At 38.7% G+C, this 26,094-nt stretch overlaps 1 protein-coding gene across 3 annotated transcripts in view; it reads left to right on the forward strand.

Moving 5' to 3' along the window:
* The window catches only part of DPYD (dihydropyrimidine dehydrogenase), a 340,814-nt gene that overhangs the window by 264,828 nt on the left and 49,892 nt on the right, over positions 1-26,094 (forward strand). For all 3 annotated transcript variants that reach the window (XM_068199754.1, XM_068199755.1, XM_068199756.1), the window contains exon 19: positions 11,042-11,184. In XM_068199754.1, coding sequence (XP_068055855.1) covers positions 11,042-11,184 — 143 coding nt within the window. The remainder of the gene's footprint in view (positions 1-11,041; positions 11,185-26,094) is intronic.

The raw sequence follows: 26,094 nt of genomic DNA on the forward strand, positions 1-26,094 counted from the left end.
ACCTTCAGAATTTTAAGAATGCTACATAATCAAGAAAAGCACAGAAACAACACAGCTTTCTCAAAGATACTGCCCCCAAAGTTAATTGTATATGCTTTCTTTTAGGTTAGAGGAAAGATGGAGAAAATAATTCCTTTATGGGTGACAGCAACAGTCAACTACAGTCCTGTATGCTTATGTGAACCCCTATATTTCCATGCTTGAGGCAGTGGTGTGAATGGGCATGACACTTCATCCATGAAAGCACACAGAATAATGTGCTTGGCACATTAGTATGTAATTTACCTCTGAGAGGAGACTGTTTGAGTTGATTTACAAAGCATACTTCTAAAAAGTTATCCTTTAAATTACAAACAGTTTTAGAGAAAAGGGTAAGAGGACATTCTGGGACAAGGGACAAGAGATTTGTGACCAGGAGGGCCAATTGCTGCCTTTTCTGCTCAGGTGGAATTGCTCTCTTTACACGCATTTCCAGGCCTCCCCTTGCAGTCTTTTTATTCTGGGAGATAAAAATATTATACTTTTGTATAGCATTTGGACATCCTCTCCTAGAAGACACTGTATAAGTGCCAGATACTGCTGGTGTGTGTTTAACAGTAGCAGTGTGTGTTCTGATCAGTATTTTAAAATCAACAAACGCTTTGTGAGCCCCTAGCTTTCTGTTAATTGGCCTTTACTTTGATCACTGAAGACCAACAAATGCAGTTTAGGAGTTGTGTTGCTACCATTTTTCTTCAGTGGAAGCTGAGGGGATGAGTAAGTATATCAATTAAGTCCCTTACTCACCCTCTGAGCTACCCTCATTGGATAATTAAAGTGATCTGACAGAGCAATACACTAAATTCCCTCGCACGCCCTTCTGTTGCTCTGAATACATCAAACAAATGAATATTTAGGCCTATTAATGCTGTTATTTTTTATTAATGCGGAAAGCAGAGTTATGGTACGAGTGTATAATTTCTTCTTGAAATCAGCACTGAGTTGTGTGACTGGTCACAAGCAGAACTGATATAACCATGTTTTAATTACCAACCCTCAGTAATATATCCAGAGCTACTAAAGGCCTCTCCAAATAGGGTTTGGGCTTCCTTTATTCCACAAATAGTTTACACAGCATGAACAAGCAATTATTTTGCTTTCCATTACACCACTGACTTCAGTTTTCAGTATGTTCTCAGCTGAAGAAAAGGCATGAGATTTCCTATAACTGTGAAGGTTATAAAAAAGAAGAAAAAGAAAACAAAATTTAAAATTGTCACCCATGCATATCTAATGCCTCAACTAAATCCAAGGTATCACCTCTCTTTTGGAGGGGGAGTCTTTTTCATTCATGGAAAACTAAGTGTTGTCCTGTAAATTTCATTTTAAAAAAATCACAGAATATGCTGAGTGGGAAGGGACCCTCAAGGATCATCGAGTCCAGCTCACAGCCCTGCACAGCACCATCCCCAAGAGTCGCACCATGTGCCCAATGGTATTTTCCAAGTGCTTCTTCAACACTGTCAGGCTTGTGCTGTGACCACTGCCCTCGGGAGCCTGTTCCAGTGCCCATCCATCCTCTGGGGGAAGAGTCTTTTTTTAATATCTGCCCTAAAAAAAAAAAAATCAAAGTGTAAGGAACTAAATATTTAGAAACTTGTGTACCTAGTTATGAAAGCATAATTATAAGAAAGTGTTCTTGTGTAATGAGCACTAGATATCTGTCATACAGTGTTTTAATGTCTACAGTAGTTATTAGCTGAATATTTCCATTCTGTGAGCTACTGCCATTCTTGAAACTGATTGATGTTTATGAATAAAGCACTTTTTTATTATGTGTTGCCAACCTCTGAGGACTAATCTTATAACCTACAGTGCCTACAAAGGCGTGATGATATCTGCTCTTTCTGGAACTAATCACATCTGAAGAAAGTGAAAGGCTGAAAACATTGTGGGCTTTTCCTGGAAAACTTCAATTGCATTGTAGACTGTTCTACTACAAAATGGTTGTAGTGTTTATTTGACAAAAGTGACATTGTGGGGGGAAAATAATTTTACAGGAAGAGACATGTTTGAATATAGGCAACTAACACTGTGAAGTGTCTTGGCTCAAGGCAGTGAATTTATTTGTGAGCTGATGAAGCTGTGGTCTCAATTTTTCATTTTCTGGCTCCAAAACAGTCTTCTGATAGGGCATGCTGGTTGCAAAGTCTTCACTGACCTTTCATTAATTTGTTTTGTGGGTTTGTGCTCTGTCTATTCAGGCCAACAGCTCTGCAATTTTAGAGAAGAAAAAGTACAAGAAAAAGAAAAGAGAATGCCCCTCCAAGTGTTTATCTTCTTAAAACCACACTGTCTTGCTAGGGCCTAAAAAATCTTTAATCATGCTTTTAAAGTTTTTCAAAGGGGGAAAGCTGTAAGAAAACATTGCAGGCAAGTTAGTAGTAAATATTGCTCAGAGAGAACTCAAGGTTTGTGGAGATTTTGTGCATTATTTAAATTTCTTCATCCTCATACTACCTCTGTCCCTTAGAGACAGTTCTATAAAAGCATAGTGCCCTCTGGCTCCATCACGAAATACCAGAAAATGGGAGCTTCTTTTGCTTTCCTCCCAAAAGAAAGTGGAGAAAGAAACTGATGCTAGCCAGCACTGGGCTACAATGTAATGTCTGAGCTCAGCTTGTAGGAGCAAGTTCAGCTGCTGACACTAACCTAAACGCACAGAGCCCCCAGTGACTATATTTGTACTATGGAAACCACCTAAAGATGGAAGATTGCTGCTCCAGAGACCCATCAGGTTCTGTATTAAAATTAATAAGGCAAGTTTTGAGCTGAAGGATCCTCCCAATAAACTGTTTTCTGCAAATAGAATGAGAATCCAGATGTTCTGCAACTCATAATTTGATCACCAGATTATAGCTGGCCCTGCAACAATCACATCCCATCCAGCCCTCAGTATGAACAGCTGTAGGTTTTGCTCTTGATCACATAAATCTTTGTCTGCTTTTGTGTGAGAGTTAGAAACAGCAAAGTGAAATTCTCAAAAGCCCCCATGTTCTTCTTTTTTTCCCAACTCTACCCTGGTAGCAGTAGGCTGCTTCCCAGATTTCTCAGAAAACTCTGGTATGGCCCAGTACAACAGCCCTTCTTTCCAAATGATGACACAGCCCACCAGCTTACAGGCACATGCAGATCCCCATGAACAGTCAAGGTAGGTAGTTTCCATTTATTGCTGTGAGGAAAAAAAGTGTCAAGTAACTTCCTACTCATCCTATGGCAAGCAGAGTAGGGCTGTGTGCTTCAGCTACCTTAGGTATAGCTATCAGTTCTCCTACTCTTGGTTGTGTGAGTCTTGAGAAATGGGAAGTGTTGAAATAAATGGCTATGATACACATAGTGTTGAAATAAACATTTATTTTAACACATTGTATGTGATGAGCCATTTATTTTAACACTTCTCACTTGAAGTGTTGAAATAACAGGTTTTATCAGGGGACGTGTCATCTACTGTTTTATGTATATGTGAATATGGAAATACATCTACTGAGTGTGCATGTATATATATACTCACACAGATTATATGGATATGTAATAACAATATGGTAGATGTGTATGTAGACACTAATGCACAGGCAAATACAGAGTTTTCTACTCACTGAGTATTTTGTGTTTGTGACATATTTTTATTGTATCTATGTATCTATAAATAGATCTAATTATATTGGTACATAAAATTGTTTATTACTAGATAACAGCAACTGGATGAGATAGATAAAATAGAGGGATAGACAATAAAATAGATAAACCTCAAAATAGGACAATTATTAACTTGAGTTATGTAAAGCAAGAAAGAAATACTTTATCTGAGCTTTCTAGATATCCAGGCCTGGTTTCTTTTGTTTGCTGTAGTTTCTGAAGTTCTGCATCCCTTTCTGTGATGGACTTCTTAGGCAAGTGATTATTAAACAGCACAAGGTATCAGTCAGGTTTTGTAAATGGCCTGAAAAGTTGTTGTACTGCATTTTTCAGTAATTTTGGCTTTTTAAATACAGTGTAGGAACCTCAATTCCCTGCTCGGCAGGCAATCATGTCTCTTCCAGTGTGTCCTTACTTGTACTAAATTGCCTTTTTGCAGTTAGAATTATGTATGTGCTAAGGCACTGGCACAGACATGTGGGCATACACACACGACCTGGTTCCATGGTCTTGTTTGCTGTGGTGGTTGTTATGGAGGTTAAAACTAGCTCAAACAAAGGTAGCACTGCCGAGGCTGACGGAGGCAAGCCTGCCTTTGAACAAATCTGTAAACAGCCAGAACCATTTCTACCACACTTCAGGTTAAATGTCAGTCTCTGTATTGGAATAAAAGGGCAGCAAGCCCTACCCCATGATAAAGTGAACTACTCACATCTTTTGAGGGGAAGAATTCAGCAGGAACTCATTTGTCCCTTTGAGATGGCTGCAGTGATCTTGTCTGGTAACTGGGCAATATTTTCTAAATGGGCTGTTCATTGGCTCTTATGCTGGTCCTGTTCACGTGTCCTTTTCCTTGTATTATGTCCAAAGCTTACCCTGGCTATTAGCACTATTTTATTACCTTTTCATTACTGTTGTATCATTATTTGTTTTATTGATTAGCACTGGCACTCTCTGGGTAGCAGGCAGGGTTTGTCCTGGCCAGGGGAGGGTTGCAGTGCAAAAGTGCCAAACCTCCTGCAGCAGCACCAGCCCCACCACACTGCAGCAACTGACTCGAGCTCCAGGTCGTGGTGGGCAGCAAGAGCAAGGCAGTCAAGGCAAAGAAAGGGCTTCCTGAGCCAACCAAAGAACATGGAAAGCATTCTGTCAGACAATTTCCAGCTCCAAGTCAAACCAAAGTAAAAACCATGAGAGAAATTAAATAATGAACGTGTGATGAATTGCAACAGAAAATGCTTTGCTAGGTTTCATGCTGATGACTAGAAGTATTGACTTTTTGTGAATCTGTAGCTTTCAGTGAGAGAAAGCTTTGTTAGGAAATGTTTAACCACTTCTTGCAGCATTCACAAAACAATTTGTATCTGTCCTCCTGGTTTTTCTTACTGAAGTGTGAGTGAAAATAACTCCAGGTCTCCATGGATAAATAATATTTACAGATAAGAAAAAATTATTTTTTCCCTCTCTCTTTCTCTGATTCTAGCCTTTTTTAATTGAGAGAATTCTCTGATGAGTATTAAACACTTACCGAATGAGAGCTCTGGTGATTTTATGAATTTTTAGCTGAAAGAGCATAAATAGTCATTTGTATTAATTCAGAAATTGTAAAATTATATCCTAAAAAGGACACCGATTTTTCTCTGTGATTATGGAAGTCCAAGTTTTTTTTTTTTAAGTTGAGTACAAATTTTTTTTTAAAAGGAAATAAGCAAATTTTTTGCCTCTTTTTTTCCATTTAGAGGTTGGGTTCAACTCTGTATGTATCAGAAACAGAATCACATCTGATGTAAGCTTTGAAATTAAGAGGAAGGGTCAGTAGTTATCAGAAGAACTATTGACACACTATCAGTGTGTCCCGATAGTCATGATATGGTGACAAAAATCCTGTCAGTTGATATGACATCAAGAGCCTGCTATAGCAGAGTTAGATAGAAGTTCTTTCAAATCTGCAGAATCATTAATTTTAGTAAAGTCTTGTGACAAGTTCTGACTTCTCTGTAGTCAGCAGAACCTTTGCCATTGATTTGGTAGAGCTGGTGCATTGCCCATCACAACTTTTGAACAACATGAAACATTGAGTAGCCGTTGGTTTGATGGTGTAGGCTGACTGATGTAGAGATATTCCATGAAAGGGCTATTCCCTTGAATTCTCCATTGGTACATGAACAACTAAGATTTTTGGTTGGAAATAGCCAGAGCCTGAATAATAGTACATTATTGTTAGTGATTTTGGCAAATGGCTATTAATGAGTAATGATGGACTGAAGGACTGACCAGGCAGGGAAGTAGATAGGGAGCAGTAAGAGTCATCACTGGATCTTCAGAAGTGCTGGGCTGTGCAGCATTTAAGCTGTGGCAAGGTCCATCCTGCTCTTGCTTTCTGGGAACTTCCTGTATTTCTTACTGCAGTAAATATTGTGTGTCCCATTTGCAGATCTCATAACAACTGTGGATAGTCTTTCTCTCTAAACACGTCTGTTCACTGGGTTTTCTTCTGCATATAAATGCATTCTCTGGTCATTTTGAAGGATGTGTCTGCTACACTGTTTCATTAAACTGCCGCGTTATCAGGTAATTGTTTAAACATAATGCCATAGCACTATCAAAAGGAAAGGTGAACTAATGGCATTTGCAAATGTCAGGGATTATCTTAACACTTTTATTATAGTTTATAAAAAGTAGGTTCAGGGCATTCCATGGCAATTATTTCCACAGAAATTGGTTATTTAAATAAATTGCTAATTATCTGGATATGACAGTATTGAAAACCCTGCTAATGAGTTATTTGATAAGTGTAGCTTATGGTGGCCACCTACAGGTGGCAGAAAGAAAGAGCCAGCAGAGTAATTGCAGTCGGAAGGAATGTGATGCAAATGGATTGTGTGTAACCTGCAAGTTTGCCTGGACTGTTTGCAAATGCAGATTGTGTAAAGTACTTTGATTGCCAGTATTAGACAGCATATACACTATGCAGAAAATATCTTGACAAAGAATTATGTTTTCTGGGCTTTTTTCCTGATCTCCAAACTTTCTTACCTACTTACTTTCCCAAGTGTTGGATTGGTATCTACAATGCCTGAACTTTTCCAGACCATTTTCCTTGTATGAGGCTATTCACCCAAGTTTAATATTTGCTGTCACTGGGTTCTTTTGTAATTAGCATGATTTATTTTAACAGTCTGGGACATAACCGTGTCAGTTTTCTTCCAAGAAGGTATCTACAGAGGGAGGAAAGGTGATTTTGCTTAGATTTGGGGGCTTACATTTTTTAAAAGCACAGACTTTAGCATGACTTATTAGTAAAAAAATTATATATCAGCTGCTTATTCTTTGTAATATTCAGGCTCAGTGGTTTAAATCTCAAATCTGTAATATAAAGCAAATTAAAAAATAATTTTACTTGAAAATGCGCAGAGTGGAGAGAATTGACCCAAATTCATTTTTATTCTATCTAGTATACATAGATAAAAAATTTGGTTTGGGTTGATCTACTATCCAAAGGTATGAGAGTTTGCTTTCCTTTAAAATCTGTTTCTCTTGTTCATAGAGATAAAAACCACTGAGACTGTTTCAAGATTCAGTCTCAGTAGTACCAGTCTGAATTGACTCTGTTGGCTGTTTTTTAATGGACTGGGATCATCTTTATTTAAAGGCCTCATTAGAGCTTCCTCATATATGCATTGAAAACTATAAACTATCAAATTGGTCCAATGTATTGCAAGTGAGAATGTAGCCCAGTATTCAAGACGTCTGAGAATTTTTTTCTCCCATTGGTGGATCACTGGGTTCAGCAGATCTGAATTGTTTCTGCTAGGAATTCCCAAAGCTACTAGTTGCTTGAAACTTAACACCAGGCTTCTTGAAGAAAGTTTGGCTCTCAAGCCTCAATCTAGTGAACATTTTTGGTGTTTGACAGGATTAAGTCCTCTCAGGACTCCCAGTACTTAAGAAGTCATAATAAAACATGTGTCTTCTGGCATTGGTAAAGGGTGGTTGACTTCCTAAGGAAAAACAAACAAATAAGCAGGTATATTATCTTTCATCAGTTTGTCATCAACCTGCTATCCTCAGTGGACAAGAGCAGCTCTGCCTACCTGTGCTGATGAGGGAGAGATGTTTGCTTGATGTATGTTCTGCTTCTCCTTCATGTTGTCTTTTCACTATTGATTTCCTTGACTGATAGTCTGAAAAGTCTTAAATAGAATAAAATAAAATAAAATGCCAAAGCTCTTTGTTTTAAGGCAAGAAAAAGGTCAGGGACTTTCACATCTTAAAATTATTTCATTGTTTATGTCTTTCCATAATAGCAAATATTTGTTTCATAATTAATGAGACTTGAAAGAGTAGCTTTCAACACAGAGTAGCATGTCATCTCCACGAGGTGTTTTTCTGTCTTTCCTTTTTATATCTCACTCGCCTGCCTGAGGTCTTGATAAATGGACTTTGTTTATTAAATCTCATTATTTTACAGCAAGGTAAATGATAGCCACATCTAGCATCTGGTAGCAGCTGTAGCCCTTCTATCAGGAGAGTACCATATCAGCAGTTTCCTCAGCTACGGGTGCTTAACTAGTGGAATTACAGATCCCAACGTGTCAAAGTATGTGGTAGATGCTTATCTTTTAGTATGTGAGCTGTCTTTCAAATGCATGCTGGATTTGGATCTCAGCTTCTTAAATACCATTGGATTTATCAGAAAACGTTCTGCAAATTCCCACTACTACTTACAGATCTTTTAAAATTTGGCATTAAATCTCCTTTCTTTTAACCTTTTAAAAACTCCTTCTCCACAAATCTCTATAATGAAATTTATTACCTTCCTATGTACTTGTATAAAAATGCAGGAAAATAGAGATTATTAGTCAAATTGAGTTAATTTCCTTTTTTTTTTTTTTTTTAATTTGCCTTCTTTTTTAATAGCTTGGCATTACTATTTTTTCTATTGTTCGCGTTTGTTCTTTTTTCTTTAATCTGGTAGTTTATTTCACCATTTCATTAGGCAGTCGGATCTCTATCACAAGCAAATCACATTGTATTCCAGCCCAGCAGCTTTTGTTACAGAGGGGGACACTTCTGAACTGTTGATGAAGAAATGTAAGGGGGAGAACGGCTTCAGCTTATGTTGTGCTTGTTCCATATGAGTAGACTAATAAAAAAAATGCTGGGATAAATGGTGAGACCTTAGTGAACCCTCTGATTGTCATTACATCCATTTATTTACTCTCATCAGAAGCACTTCTGAAATGTTTTTAAATTCATTTGGGTGAATTATAAATGAATGGAATACTTCTGCAATCATAACAATTTATCACTAATTTACTAATCACCAAATGTAAGTAATAACTCATATTATGAATATCAAATTCAGCTAGTACTAAGTACCTATGTTCCATAATAAATTCTAAGTCTCGTTGCTAATTCTGCTAGACTTCATTGAATCATAGCCTTGATTTCTTTGGGCTGAATGAAAGCCTTTCTGATTACCTATTGTGCTGAAACCTTAAATAAGCTGCCATTTGGTCCTTTTCCTGAACTGACCACTGTACAGAGACAGTCATTTAAGTGAGAAGGGGGCTAATTATATTCTGGAAATATTTTCTTGTAGAACTCTTTGCTACAAGATATCTTTAAGGCCAAGGGTCTACAAGCCTTTAAAACCCATTGAAAGCAAACTCTTAAGAGTTATATTGGGGTTACGAGTATATAAATCTTCATGCCTCAAAGCAGATTGGGAAGAAATTTCCCTGTAGTCACAGGATTTCAGAGTTACCAGTGTGTGTATTCATTCTCCTTTCTAAAAAACAGCTACCTCATCACACTGAGATTCTGGAGCTGTGTTAGCCTGAAAGCAATGTAGCAAGTCTGACGCTTACTTCTAGCTTTAATTTAAAAAACTGAATATTTGAAGAATTTCCTGAACTACTGTTTTTGATGAGATTACTTTCAGTGGTTTTGGCTGTGTAGTGTATGTTTTGGCCTGTACACCTTCCAAAAGACTTTATTTGTAAATCTGTCAGAGCAAACAGCATGGTATCCCTTTTTTTTTCCTCAAGCATATCTCTAAGACTGGACCATGAATTATGTCATATTTGCTCTTTGGACACTTAGCAGTCATCCTCTTTTAAATAATTGTCCTGTTTCTTTCAACCACATTACAAACAATGGGAAATAGTCCCTAGTGTCCTAGGGAAAGGTTCTGCTCAACTCCAGATTCTTTCTGTGAACTGTTCTGTTGGGATCTTAGATTCTTTAAAGCAGTTTTGGTGAGATTTCACATTTTTATCTATCAGGCTCTAGTTTTCCTGAAAACATATCAGTAGTGCATCTTGGGTTAGTCCCTTTCATGTGCATAAAGTTTATTTGCTGCTACCTCATGCAGTACTGAGCGGGAAAAAAACTGCCTGACAGCCACAGCCATACAGGTCCTCTGGGCGTGTTGTGTCCTCTCTTACACTATTGTTGCCCAGTGGTGGCATCAAATTATCCTAAAGCTTCTCTAAATTAAGTAGAAATTTTAATAATGTGGGGGTTATCTAGAGAAATCCCAACTAGCCTTAAAAATAACTTCAAGTGTCATCTATCTATGTTGTCCATCATTTAATGAGCAGCATCTGTAGGCGTATTTTAATACTTGCATGCCATCAGTAGAATGTAGTCAAAACAGATTCATTGCAGACACAGTGTATTAAGACTTTAATCATAATCCTCTAAATATAGCAGGGGTTGTCTGACTCAACCTCTATGTACCATTTGAAATACGAGCTCCAGTTTTGGAGATATTACCATAAATGAATGTACCTTATTCTTTTGAAAATTTGACAATCATATTAATAGTTAGAGGAGGCTTACTTAAAGAATTATCTGAATCTACAAACATCCAGAAGGGGAAACAAATAAAATACTAAATGTCAAGTGCAGTGAAATGGCACTTTTAAACAATTTTTAGTTGAACATAAATAAATGAGATGTTTGCTCTTAGTTGTACAACAATTAGGTTCTAAAAATCAACCTGATTTTTAATGTAGAAACATTGATCTCTTTATCTACAATGTACTGTATGGTAAAGTATTGCTTTCTGTCTCAGACATTGTTAGTCTTTGTTTTGAGCATCAGCTAAAATGTTCAAGCTAGCTTTGCATTGTTTATCCAAATGTTTCCGCCACTTTCTGTATTCCAGCTGCATGCATAAATTGCTGTACACGTGTTGATACCACTTGCAACCCATTTGGTGTCAGTTTATAAATGAATATAACCTGTTCAAATCAGAATTAGATGTTAGTTCCTGATGTTGCTGCACCATGAGGGATTTGCAAGTTCCATCAGGGTCAGTGGGATGTTGCTAACCCACTGTCCTGGTTTTCTGCAGGAAATGCTATCCGGCCCATCGCCCTCCGCGCAGTGTCCGCCATCGCCCGTGCTCTCCCAGGATTTCCCATCTTGGCAACTGGAGGCATCGATTCTGCTGAGACTGGGCTGCAGTTTCTGCACAGTGGGGCTTCTGTCTTACAGGTACTGCTTCTTTTTTAAAATGTTAACGTTCAAGTACCTGTGATTCGGATCATAATGTATCTGCCTTTCGAACATTGGGATAGTGCGGAGTTTCTACCATTGGAAAGAATTTTCATGCTTTTCACTTCATGCTGCTTGCTAAGAGACATTCATTTCACATGGAAGTGGAGGAGGAGTTGCCAGAAGAAAACTTTGGGTGTTCCAATACCAGTCTGGGAAAAGGCTAGCTATGAGTTTGTTAGTACTTATTATCTCTAGCTTAAATGATTTAAAATTTAAACATCTTTTTCTCCCTTGTCATACAAACAGGGTTGACACAGAGTTTAGCTCAACCTATTTGTTCTTCCTGTACTCTCTGTTTTTCTTTTCTGCAAAGAGCCTTCTCAAGGTGAGAGTGCTTCCAAAGAGTAGTATGTTGGTCTTGCAGGGAGCCAGTTTCAAGTAACTTTTGTTTATGAGGCATCTGTGTCCCTTAGGGATGTTCACTGAAACAGGAGGTGTAGCACTGCACCCACTGCATGAGGTGCTGGCATTGCACTGGAGTGAGGTGTCGGCTGCATTCAGCAGTCAAGCTGTTTGCATTGCCTGGGGGTTGGTTTGAGCTGCTGACTGCACTGGCATGGCTGCTAAGTCCCTGTCATGGAGGAAGCCTTGGTGGCCTCGCGTTGCAGGCACCAGGAAATTGGCCAAAAATCAACCCCTTACCTCTCTGCCAGGCATGTCTGGGCACCAGTGCAGCATATATGTTAGACTGGCTGAGGAGCGGGTGGTCTTTATGTTATATTGTTACATTCTGGTAGATGTTCATCCCCTTTATCTGTGGGTCCCACCATAGACAACAGCAGCTGTGGATCCTGTGAATATCAGCTTTGTGTCACTCCATGGGATGACTAGAGTGGTTTCATTCCCACAATTCGCTTTGACATTGAAATTAGATTCAGTGTGACCATCCTTTTTACACAGCTACAGTGACTGCTGCGATTAGTCATTTGTTTGCTGTTTCACAAAAAAAAAAAAAAAAAAAAAAAAGCCTGCTCAGTATTTTGGTTTGGTTGGGTTTTTTTTAAATGCACATCAAAGTAAGCATCTCTGGGAGCTGAAGCAGAAGGCTGTTCCTTTTTTATAGACTTTCTATGTTCCTTGGATTTATTAATACCATTTCCTTTTTTTTTCAGTTGTATTGAAGAGCCAAACTTTCTTTTTCATGGGCAGATAAGAGATTAGTCTTTCTTACACAATTGTCTGAGAGCTTCTTCCATATAAATATTAAGTAAAAGTGCAAATTGCAGGGCAGCATTTGTCTACAAAAAAAATTAGGATTGGCAAGGATTGTTTTTAGTGCTCTAGATGCATTTCATTTGTTATTGCTAATAGAGCTGCATTTTCAATGACTTTGTCTGCAGCAATGTTACATGATCTGAACTACACAGAATGAAATGATTTTCTGTTTTATGTCTGCCATATCTGTTTCTGGATGACTAAAAATCAAGGAGTATAATGTGCCTTTTGCACTTCTATTTTATATAGGTTATGTAGCTGTTTTTTCTTCTATCTCTTTTTTTTTCCTGTTGGTTTGTCCCAATGGTAGTGGGAAATTCTGAAATATAATTTCATGCAGACATGCCAGTCAGTGCTTGAGAGAAAGACTATTTGATTTACACGACATTAATTATTGTTTTCTTTTAGTTGTAATCAAATTCTCTGAAACTGGCTTCCACAAATGACTTGCATCTATACAGATCTTTTACCCTTTACAGAATAATTCCTCTTTTCAACAAATTTTTCCCTGAGATGCTGAAAAAACTTATTTTGTTCTCAGGTTTCACCAGTTTAACTTAAGTCATCTCTAGAACTGATTTTAAACTCCTCTGGATCAAAAATATCCTCAGTTTGAGTGGTTTATTTCTATTTCACTAAAGTAGGGAAGCAGTTTAAACTAATCCCAGATAAATGGATTCTAAAGTGGCTGTGTAGGTACAGATCTGAACTAGTTCAATTGCATCCATTTTAAAAGAAGCCTTTAGTAAGCTTCATGCTAGATTGTGAATACAGGCCATAAGTCTTTCCCTCATGATGGGAAGGACAGATGGAAGGGAGAAGGAAATGAGTAATCTCGATAGAAAGTCGTTAAAGAAATGCACTTCCTGGGACCAGACTGAAACGTATTTGCTTCTCAGATGAGATACATTGTAATAGAAAAAGCCTCATCTTCACAGGTCGTCTTTGGACCCTAATTAGGATTATGAGGATCATTTCCATTGTTTTCCTTCTAAACAAGGTCATACAAATAGCCAGCTAATATTCTTTTCCCTGAATCCCAATCCCTCACACATGTCCTTGGTATCAAATGCCCAACCTGCTCCTTCAGCAGCCACAACCTCTGTTGCTTACAGCTTTGACATTCACTTCTGCTTTCTCAGTTCTGACATACAGAGTGAGTACAGAATTTGTAGATAACATCAAATAAAGTGACCTACTGAATGATTCAGTATTTTAGATTCATTGCATAGCAAGTCCCTGAGTTAAGCAGGTAGAAGCTGGGACTGTACCCGGGGAATTCTATGTGTGTGATAGCCTTATCTAAAGTATCTGCTTTGGATACTTTGAACGTGGTTCTGAAGAGACACTCAGACTGACACACCACTGCACATTTTGGGATTTGACTTCACATTTCCAAAGCCACGAGGATGCCTTATGACTGATCCAGAGGCAGGAAGCACGCAGCCTGGGCTTTGGCACTGATGGAGCTGTACCAAAGAGGCACAGGGGGGCTTAAAATTGGGGTGTGTCACTGCTCTCAGTACTCTGTTACCCCGCAGTGCTTGAGAAGGGTAGGGACTGCCGGATCATCCAGCACTACACACGGTCCCATACTGCAGAGTCGCTCAGGCTGTACTGATCTATCCATGGAGCCCAGCTCGAGAGCCTGGCACAGCAGCACTTGCTTGGCCACTGGGCTTCCCTGCCTTGTGTCCCAACAAGTCCTGTGTCTTCTCTGCCATGGCAGTGGGATATTCATGGCCTGGGATAATAAGGAGGCTTTGTGTGGGTTGATTTAATTGCAATGTAGCATATCTGTTAGAGGAAAGGTTTATAAATAATAAATGTTCTTCCATTAAAAGCAAGATCAAGTTTTCCTCTTCAGATATTTCACCAGCAATTAGTTCTCCATTATTTTTTCCAATTGCTTTTATTTTCAAAACACAAGGATTTATTTTCCATTTGCAAAATCATCATACACAGGAATGCAAGTCAGGAGTCAGGTGGTAAGCCATATTTTGCTGTATGCCATAACCACCTCAAGTGGTATTAGCAGGTATATTAGGAAATGGTGTAGGGAGAGAGTTTCAGTTATCAAAATATGTTCTAACCCTTCCTTTATAAGATGGAGGACATCATCTTAGTATTGTTCACAAGAAGGTTTGGATGTAAGGAATTCTGCAGCAGGTATGGAAACCAAATAAGTTACTGTAGTCAATAGTACTGCAGGCTGAAGATTTAATACAGTAATTCAACAGAGCATTCTTCCCCTTTATGGACTTCCGAAACACTTGCGAAAGGACTCCACTTGTTTTTTAATTTCTCACTAAAGATGCTGAAACATTTCAGTCATTCTTCAGCTGATTCCATAGCAGTAGTTTTTTTAACATACCTGAATCTACCAACCCCTTTTCAGTACAGGCATGAAAATTAAAAAAAAAAAAACCCAACAATTTTAATATAAGATAATCCTGCACTCATTGTGTACTAGGAGCTCCAGAAATGTCTAGAAAGCACCTTTCTGTGATACATGTCATTATTACAGTTTTCCAGTGAGGTTGAGGTATTTTATTTCTAATTTTAGTAAGCTTTTTTTAAAGCCCCAGCTTATCAACATTAGATGTATATCAAATTTTTTTGCATGTTTTGCAACATGTATGTGATTTACCATGTCACACTGATGGTTTGTTAGATTTTTGCAAGGTTTTGAAAGAGACATACATTTATATAAGTCATCTTGCTGCAGGAAATAAAAATGGGAAACAATTATAGAAAATTCCAGTGGAAAGAGAAAATGCATTATGGAAAAAGCAATAAAAGCATAAAAATATTAAAATAAAAATCACTTCACAGTAGCCTGTATGATTCCATTGTAGATCAATATTGTGTAGTTAATGCATTAGCAGTAGAGCATTAATTTGCAATTACAGCAGGTGATCTGATCCTCTGTGTTCTGTCCATTGACATAAATGACCTTTTGTTGAAAGAGATTCTGTAGTCATTATTTCTAGCAGATGTAACTAAAAAAAAGAGGTAGAACAAAGGGGTACTTTCTAAAGTATATTTGCTTCATGGTAGAACCTTTCAGCATTACATTCTGGTATGGAATACTTTATTCACCTGGAATATTGATCATTTTCATGTAAATAATTCCTTTTCAAATAAATGTCTTCTCTCACAAAGTATGGAGGTCACACATGTCCTCTGTTGCAGTCATGGATGTCTGTAAGCAGTGATTTAAAATCCACCCATGGAATGCTGCTTCTCAGTGGGACAGCCTGTGGCTTTGCCCTGAGCCCTTTTTCAGATTCACCTTCATCCTCCCTCATCTCCCTCTTGTCCTGGCTGGGATGCAGGGCCTGGCAATGCTGTTCCCGTTGGCGCTGTGCTCTTGTCCTCACCGTGTTGCGTCCAGCCCACGTGCACCTGCTGCCTCCGGGCCTTGCCCTGTGTTCCTCCTCATCTCTCAGGCAAGGGAAGAAGGTGGGAGTGTCCCCCCAGCACAGGCAGAGCTGCCATGAAGCTGGATCTGCCCCATGCCCTTCTCTCCTGCCAGCACCAGTTGTGGGTGGGACCTCAGGGATCTGAGGAAGAGCAAAACCATTCTGGAAATGGGACAGCTCATGACAGGAAAGCAATAGGGATGAGTTTTGCCTCTGTAAGATAAACTCTCTCTCCAACATGAAACACACTGTTTTTTGAGAGACTGCTTGTGGATTTTTAATATTTTCAACAAGCCTTCTTGTTGTTTCCTCTTTGGAACAAAAGTCTCAAGGGATTCAGGACAATTTGCTTATTATTTTTATTCAGGAGTCTTTTTACTGAAGCATTTAGCTGAGAGATTTTTATAGCAGCAGGATGGCCCTTTGTGTGTGAATAAACAGGCTTTTCCATCACAAAATCATGAGACTTGATCTATGAGACAGTATTTTTATTGTATTTCTGCAAATGTAAGCCCTGTAAGGAACTCTATTTTTTATGGCTACAGAACTGCAAAGTAGAGATCTGGTTCTCCATGCACTTCATTACTCTTCAGTCCATGTCAGTGTCTCTTGAAGTCAGTGAAGACTCTGATACTTTAGTTAAGTGAGGATTAGATCAGGCCAAAAAATTCTCAGCCTGGAATTACTCTTCCTGCCATTTAATGCAGAGTACAGAACTAAAAGACATTCAAATCCTGGGAGTGCAGAGCAGGGAAGTGAGGGAGCTGGCCCTGTGTTTTGAAATTCCAGGTTAAGTTTCTACTGATAACCACTGGGAAAAAAATACTTTGTCTTGCAGTGAATAGCCATGATTTTGAATGCAGACAAAGAGTCCTTTGTCTCAGCCCTGCATGAGGAGAATGAAGTCGGGTGGATTGCTGCAAGTCTCAAACAGCCACAGGGTGCCATCAGTGTGGCAGAGCAAAGCTGTGCTTCTCCTGCCTGCACTCCCAAAGAGCCCACCCTTCCTCTGCCCCCTGTCTGTCCTTGCCCCAGCACATGGGGGGAACACAGGCTGCAGGCTGTGCTCTGTGCCAGGTAGAATGCTCCAAGGGCTGATAAGCCCAAGAACAGGCACACTTGGGCACCAGCTGGACACTGTGAGGTTTCTGACACAGGCTGTGGCTTTAGGGGTAGAGGAACAAAACCCTTCTGTTACAAACCTGTCCATGACACAGAGAAGTTAAGGTGCTAGACCTAATTCTTCTCTCATGATTAAAATTGATGAGGGAAGAATAGGTTGCTGAATGCAGTGTCAGGCTACCAAAATTGTATGAGACAAGATTCAAGGGATGGTACTTCAGACCCACCAAGACTTTTAAGAAAGAAAATGCTACTTAAGGCAAAACCACTTTTCAGATATAAGTCCTTTGATTGAGGTAAGTGTAATCTCCTGTAGAAAAAGCAGGTTTTAGACTGTATTTCCAAAGAAACTTGATAGGTATTTGTACATCCATTTGAGTATCTTCCATCACATTTGAGCTTTTGTGGCCATTTTCACTGAAATTTGTCAGAAGGGAGAGTGTTTTACTCTAACAAATTTTGAGAAACAGAAAAGGCAGAGGAGAGAGAATAGCTGCATTCCTTCACTGTAAGCACAAGCACACTATGAACTCACCTTTGTTAGACCTCTGCGAGCCCGCATGGGACAGCACTGTGTCAGCCACAGGAAAGGCTTTAATTGGCAGTCACACCTTATTAGACGTCAGAGAACCCAACCAGGAGACACAGAGCTGCTGGAAGCCAGATATCATTAGCTCCACTGCTCACAGAGCCACGCACGGAGAAAAGTCTTCAATGGATACAGCACTGAATGGAGTGGCCCTTCTCTGCTGAGATGAAATTTGCAGTACATGCAGAAACAAAAGAGGGAATAAAGTGCTGTTTGAACATGTCGACATAAAATCCTAAGAAAAATGAATGTGAAAGAGAGAAGAGAGTTGGGACAGACATACCCAAGCATTCACTTCTGAAAACATTTCATTATTTTCTGGTTTTTTCCTAGCCCAGTGCTAATTACAGAAATTCAACCTGTTCTCAACTGTCTGCCTTTGCTAATACAACAAAAAGTAATTAGAGGACTGCCACACTTGCTCCTTTACAGACGATTGGAAGAGAAATTGCTAATTGATAGTGAGAATCTTCTGTGAGAATTTCTTTTAAAGGAAATCAGAATTTGTCAAACAAAACAAATCTATAAAGTTTTTTCTTGTAGTAGTAAAAAAACATCAAATTAGAACAAGTTTTCATTATTGATTCTTACATATTGTTTTGCCACTTTTTATGAAAAGTTGCAATATTCAAATCAACACATTGTAAAGTTACAGACTAAAGTCAACACTAATAATGCCTTTTATTTTGTGCAGTTTTGTATTAGTTATACATTTGGAGCTGCTTATGGGAATTATCTATTAGTTTTCCTTTATTTCTGCTCATTTCACCAGCGAGTAAATGAAGTGCATAGATAGGATTGTTATTTCATAAATTTGTTAGAATGAATTAAAGCTCATTCTGTAACAATTGCTATTTGTCATTCTTGTAATGAATTATCATGCAAAGTAGTTTCAACTATCACTGTATGGTAGTAATTATTTACTAACAATTAGATCTCAATTGAGCATCAGTTCAAATGCTGTCCTACAGCAGTCACTCCCGGCCTCTGCAGGGGATTTTTTCTCCTGGGGACTCTGGGTCTGCTCCCCTTTCCTGCCCTGCCTGGGTATCTACCCTGTTTCCCTGGGTCTGGCAACACAGGGACTTTCAGAATTGAGGTGATGGGAAGAATAATTGCTATGGCAATATGTTTTTCTCCATCTCTCCTAAGGATCCACAATATTGCTTGTCCTTTGAAAGCCTGGTAGTGCTGCACCTATTTTTAAAGTGGATTCACCCTACTGATGTGGACTCGTGCTGCTGCTCTCTTGCATGAACAGGCACAGAGTTGTTCTCCATGTGGATAAACCACATGGTGTGAATTGACATCAAGTGAGTTTTGTTTAAAGTTTACAAAGTAAATGCAACATGGAGATGACTCTTCACAAGAGGCTTGGTTAATTGTTGATTAACCAAATTATAGGCAAGTTGTTTTACTCAGCTCAGGTTGCTTTAAGACATGAAGCCAGCTCTGTTGTAGATTGAGTTCCCTTGAGTACATGTGGAGGTGACTGGAAATTGAATCTGAAACTGTACCCAGCTCCTTGTTGGTTATTGAAAATAAGTACAAGGCAAGATAAGCACAGTGGAAAATGCTGTTTCTTTATTCCTTTCTGTCATCTCCAATAATTACTTAGGAAAATTCCTGTGGGGTTGTTTTTTTGGCTTTTTTGTTTTGTTTTGTTTTTTGTTTTAAAGTGTTTTTTTTTTATGTTATATGTGTTGTAACTGCAGGGGACTTGTTTTCCAAAAAGGGAGAATGCAAAACATTCAGTATTGCAAAGCTTTGTCATCAGAGAAGTTGTTGGAAACACTGTCAGTCATACAAAGAGAGCACATGTTTAAGAAATTTCCCTTTTTATATCATAGCAGTTTTGTTGATATTTCAGTCAGAGGCTGTACCTGGCAGTGAAAGAAAGAAAGGGGGAGTAAGCAGTGGAAGAGGTTGTGCTCAGGGAAGGCATGGTCCTGGAGCCCACACTGGCACAGGAATGCACTGCTGTGCAGCTCAGCTGGGGCTTGGTGCTGGGCTACCTGCAGTTTGGTCACTGATCTTTCACTTTTCCCAGTGGTAGAAAAATGGGTTTTCTGCCCAAGAAGGAAGGAGCAATAATTTTTTTCCTGCTACAGCATAAGCCCCCTGACACAGCTTGATCTGACTGATGAGGGGTTCTTTTATCCATGCAATTAGAACAAAAGAAACAGAGAAAGCATTGGTTTTTCTAAACTGTCATTTTGGAAGCTGGCAGTACATTTAAGAAAGGGTTTAACTTCCTTCAATATCATCAGTTATGTTGCTGCTTTTCTTGATGATGTTTATTATTTGGACGTGGATAGGTAAAACAATCCCTAAGGAAATGTGGAAGTGGGTTTTTATCTCCGACACGAAGGATTTGCAGGGTCAGAACTATTTTGTTCACATGAATCTCACTCTTCAGTGGACACAGCAGCTGCTGCACAAATTCGTACAGGCAAGCTGATAGAGGATGAAAGTAATTTTAGCTGAAATATAATGTGAGACTACTAGAGGGAAAGACTCACAAGGATGAGGGGTTAATCATTGCAGGACTGAGTCAAGGTTTCAAGATAGAAAAATTGCTTTTCTGTTTGATTTTGAGAGGTCTGCAGCTTTCAAAATTCTGGTCACAGGAGGATGTTCTTCAGTAGAAGGTTCTCATTAGAATTTGTTGAAAATTTCTTTGAGGGAACTGTTTTTCATTGACAAATTTCATTTAATCAAAATAGATCTCTAGTCTCTGCTGTGTCTGATTCAGAGTGTCCTGGGATGAACACTGAAAGTCTACTCTGGATCTGTTAGGCATTAATGAGACTGGCTATTGCCAGTGATGAGGAAATATTCTGTCACAGGGAAGTTTAAGCATGGAAAGCTTCTCCAGTTTAGACTGATAATCAAAATTCTAAAAACGTGTGGAATTAACACATTTAAAGGCAAAAATATTATTTGGGTGAATCAAATCTGTTTCAATCTTTTTGCAACATATTTTGGTTTTGACCTTTTCATTCCAATTAACTTGGATTGGAAAACAGACATTTTTAAGTTAAATGGAGCCATTGCATTCCATGTTGTCAAACAGCGCATATTGGTAATTCTGAAACTCTTTTCCACATGATTTTCAGAACACCATTCTTTTCTGAAAAGTGTGCTTTCCTAGAACTATGCTTATCTCTGACAAATACACCTTTCCAAAAATGGGATAGCAGACTAACTCAGTTCTAGAGATGATGGTGTTCCTGTTGGCTTGCTCTCAGAAAACAAAAAATTAAAAACACTGCAAACTGCTGTGTAATACTTGATTACTTTTATCATCAAACTACCAGGTCTGAGTTACTTAATTGGTACCTGCTATAGAAATGTCTTTGGAACTGAAGGTTATGGTTTGTGGAAATGGGTCACATAAATCTACATCTACCTGATACAACTGGTGATGCTGTCCCTGCAGCTGCAGAACCACGGGGAGAGCTGAAGGATTTCATTTTCCAGAACAGTACTTATAAGACAGAGGCGAGACCTTTGGGTGTTAATAAATGAAATCTGATGTGATATTCAGCATGTATTTAAAAATAGGTGTAGAACCTCTATATATGATTGGACTATTTACACAGGGGAGTTTGTTCATCTGCTTCCAAAGCTATCATTCATTTTGTAGATCTGCAGTACAATGATATAATTTGCTATACATGGCTGATTATGAAGCTCTTTCCCAGAGTCCTCAATGCTCAAGGCACGTGGAATCATATTTGTTTTCTTAGGAAAGATGATCAAGATCAGCACTTTTATCAGTGTGTGTGCCCACCTACTGCATAAAGGTTCACTTTGTAGTTCCAAGAACTGACAGAATGCTTTAGTGAGATAAGGAAATATAACCATTCCTCTAGAGGTTGTTGACAGGGAAAAAACCCACAGTTACCTGAGGAAGCCTTCTGAAAATTCTTGATTTATTCTGTGTTTCCCCTCTCAAAGACATGGGATACGAAATTGCATCGTTCAGGGTCCCTTGATAAGTACCAGTTTCCCACTCGCAAACACCCAGTTTAGCTCTTTAGATTGAAGATATATTAATTGGCATTGGAGAACTTACGGGGAGGAAAAATAGGTTTGAGTAGGCTAGGAATGCATTGGATAACATTCCTAAAAGATCTCCTGCCGTGCCCTTGTCTGGTAAGTGCCTAATGGATTCTCAGCTTTTTTCTCCTCCTTCATCGTTGGCCACTCATGAGTGCCCAGGTTTTCTGGAGTGCAGTACATGAAGAAGATCTGTCTTGCAGCCTCCAGAATCAGGTACTTTGAGGTCTCTCTGCCAGGAAGAGTAGCCATCAATTCGGTGCTAGGGAAGCTTCTCTGTAAGCCTGTATCAGGAGGCAGCTGTGGCTGCAGCACACAGAGCTGTGGGGCTCTTCCTGCTGCCCAGCTGCTGCATCCGTATTTCCGTATCTGCGGTCCCTGCCTCGATGCTCCCGAAGTGCCTGCTCAGCTCTGCTTGACACCATGTCAGCATTGTGTTGTCCTGTTGTAGAGAGGATCCAAGCTGTTGCAGGAAATACAGCGTTTATCCCATAAGCTTGTCTTGCATGGGCTGGAGACCTTCTCCTTTTAAGTAATTTTGAGTTCCATTATTTACTTACATTAGCCTGTACTTTGGATTAGAATGACAATTTATCTCAAGATTGTCTGATGAAATTTCTTGAGGTATAACAAAATATCTGAAATACTTCACTGACTTACTGAGACCTATATGGCATAGGACTATCCAGGCCTTTTTTTTTTTTTTTTTCAGTATAGATTTCTTAAGCCTTTTGTGAATGGTTGCCTGCTTTTCAGAGCCTGGAGTTATTTGAATCTTCTGTGTGTTATCCCTCCAAGTGTCACTAGTAAGCCCTCTGCTCATTAGGACTTTAAGTCTAGGACTTAGTAAAAAAGATTAGGTGGGCTTTTTCCCCCATAATTCAGACAATTCATAGATGTAATATTTCAGTCCTTCAAACTGCTTTCTGAAAGCTGTACTAGACTCTGAAACAAATAGGAGTTCATTAGCTCATGCATATTAGTTCAATCATAATGTTTTCAAAAGGCTATCTGCTATCATCCAATTCAGTTTTGCGTCGATTCAGTATCTGAAGAGTTGTTAAGTAGCATCCCATCTGCTAACCTCTATCTCTAGAGTCATTTAAGCAGCTAATGTGAGTGAATCAAATCATTCCATCTGTACTATATCAATATTTTGGAAGCTTTTTCTTTTCATAAATTTGTTCTTTAAATCAAAGAGTCTTGAAGTTTTTTCCCGAGATTGTACCACATTGTCAGATAAACCACTTCCCCTAATGTTCTTAATCCTACAACCCTCTAAGTAATAATTAGATAGAAAGGATAATTTAGGCTATGCATTTAATGTTCTGGTAAGTTGTTGTTCAACAAGACATGAGGAGGAGCAACCATCATTATATAGGCAGCCTTTCCATAGACATTGGTGTCCTGAAGCTTGTATGTACAGAAATACCTCTCAGAGGAGATTGTATTGTCTGCATGCTCTCACATTGCAGCTCTTACCACATTTTTATGAGCACTGTGTCCAACAGCCTGTGCAGTGTCTGCTGCTTTTTGCTTTGGAGATCTGGGCACAGGTCTCCAAATTATTTTACAGGGGCTAGAAAATGCACGTTTTCATTTCCATAGGCAAGAGCTATGCAGCATATAGATTACATGGACCAGAAAGATATCCCTTTAGTCAAGTCAATTTTTGCTAGTTGCCTTTGAGAATAAATCCAAAATTGTGTGTATGCCTCACCCAAATTATCATAATGGTCTTGCCCTCTACAATAAAATTAGCCTTCTTAATGTTGGCGATTCATATAAATACACAGGTGAGCACAAATAAAGTCCTTCCTGAACCATCTTGCATTCATTCACAACTTCAGGTTTTTTTTTCACAAGAATCCTAATCAATAGAACCTAATCAAGCTTCAACTATACATTAAATAACAGCTCAGGCATTCATAAATGGTTCTCCAACAAGAAGGTGAATTTATGTCTTCATACTTATCAGGAGGAATTTTTAATAGGAAAAGAAAGCGTCTACAGAAAGATCATTAGTGCTAAAATTGAAAATATATTATAATATAAAATAGTAAACCTTTCATTTACCATTTGAGCATACCAGTAAAAATATTTCAAAGAGAGTCAACCAAATTAATGGCACAGCACAATTGTTAATGTGTTGTAAACCCTCTCACAGGTATCTTAGAGAAATAATAGTTGTTTATACCTTTGCTGTGGTCAGAATATTAGAAATTGTGATGTCAAAGGCCAATTTCATAATCGAACAGCATTTTCAGAGCTATTTTATTTACAAATCCTGTGAAGTTTAGTACCAAAGCTGAAATTAGTCCCCATCTTCTGGTGAAGCAAGATGGCATTCCACTAAATGCTAGAATTTTATCATTTGAAGGGGAAAAAAGGCAAAAAGAAAGCAGCCAGTGAGACCTACAAATATAAAAGCATTTGAGATCTCAGAAGGAGTTTAAATCAATGCACTGCCACAGTTACAGCACAGATGAAAGAGCCTGCTGTCTCAATTGCCAGGAAACTACTTAGAAACTCTCACTTTGATTTTTTTTTTTTTTGGTAGTCCGTTACATTACCACTAAATGCAATATATGGAGACATCACTGCTTTGATGTTCTACAGCTACAACAAATGGAAACTAATATGGTAGAACAGTAAAGCTATGTGATTTGCATTTATATATACAAATATATACCCATCAATCTTCTTACTTCTAGACCGTGTATCACTGCCACCCATCTGCCTCCTTACTGATACTTCTGTTTTCATAAAAGTGACAATTATTTTACACCCATATCCTGAAGAGAGATACATATATTTCAGAGGGGTGTAAAAATTAAAATTTTCTCCCAGCTATTGACTCCCAGAACAAATTCCTCACTTCCAAAGCCTTCTAAGAGTGCTTTGAAACAATTTCAAATTGGAGCACGACAGGATTTTTGTTCACACAGGTCTTGTCACACCAAAAATACTTACTCTCTTCTTGCAAAACAACACATTATTGAACAGTCTAGGTTCCCTGACCTGTTCCAGTCTTTTGAGGTAATCTAGCAGTATATGAGATTATACACAATACCTCTTGTTGGGTGAAAGTAGTGTGGGGGGAAAACTGACACAAGCTTGTCTAGATCTGCATCTCCTCTGTGGCCTCTGCTGAAATCTCAGCTATTGATGGAATAGAAAAAAAGCAGGTAGGGACTAGGGTTCATTTTTGGCACTATCTTCTCCATCATCACCTGTCCAGCTGGGATTTTGCCATATAATAAGTTTATGTAAAAACTGAAGGTCACAGGGTAAGAGAGACTGCACAGCCTGAAGAGGACTTCAACGTTTCCTCTTCTAGTGTTACAGAAAAAGATTTCTCCTCTGCATGATCTCCCAAGGGGAAAACGCGCTGAATAGGAATTGCTTTACTGGGTGATCTGGCTAGAAATGCCTCAGGCACTCTGTCCAAATTCTGCAGGGATGGCACAGGTCTTCCATGCAGTCCCTCAGGATATGCTAAAGTTTGGACAGGAACCACTTCCATTTTTGTAGAGAGTGAAACAGAAATAAAATTTACTGTCTGGATATTTTTCCCCTTGCTTCTAGAAACACAGCCTCTGAACAAAACTGAAAGGTCTCACACAGACAGAGCTCTCAATAAACAGTGCAGGGGATTTGCCTCAGTAAACACTTCAGAAACTGGCATCTCTTTATTGTGTAATGATTCTGCTAACAGCAAAGGCATTTACAATGTTTTGTGACTGAAATAAAGGTACCTGTTACCAGCAGTGAACTTTTCTTCAAAATACATGAATTAAAAGTTTCAGATTTGTGTGAATGTTCAATAAAAATCTTCTAACCCATAAAAATTATTTTACACAATAATAATCTCCTTACAATTTACTCCAGTTCCTCAAGTAGGAGTTGTAATGTGTCTAGATCTTGTGACAAAGTTGAACTCACTTTTTATGTTTATTTAGTAATAGAGCAGACTGGTCATTTCTTATGAAAGACATCAGCAGGGACCTTTGTTTGCCTCTCCCATCATCCCAGAACAGTTTTACTTAGAGCCTTAACCTGTGATTCATTTCACATCCCCATTCCAGTGAGATCATCTGGCTGTTTGCCAGCAACAAAGCAGGTATTGTGTCTTTTAGTATCTCAGACATGTCTGTGTAGATTAGAATTGTAACTTAAGCTGCTTACAACAACTTATATTGAGCAGTTTCAGATTTCAGAATACTGAGAGCACAGTATAATTGACCGTACATTGCATGTTAGCCTAGGTGTCTCTTTTGGGATATAAAGGGCCATTATTGGAATCTGGATCTGAGAGAAAAGGAAGGAGATCCCATGTTAAAAACTAAATTGTAGCAGTTCTACTACTGGGACAGAGCCAGGCAATGCAGTAAAACCAAGCTTGTGCAAATTTATTTCCCTGCATATTAG

The sequence above is a fragment of the Anomalospiza imberbis genome, chromosome 9 (genome assembly GCF_031753505.1).
Source record: "Anomalospiza imberbis isolate Cuckoo-Finch-1a 21T00152 chromosome 9, ASM3175350v1, whole genome shotgun sequence".
In the NCBI taxonomy this organism is placed as follows: Eukaryota; Metazoa; Chordata; class Aves; order Passeriformes; family Viduidae; genus Anomalospiza; species Anomalospiza imberbis.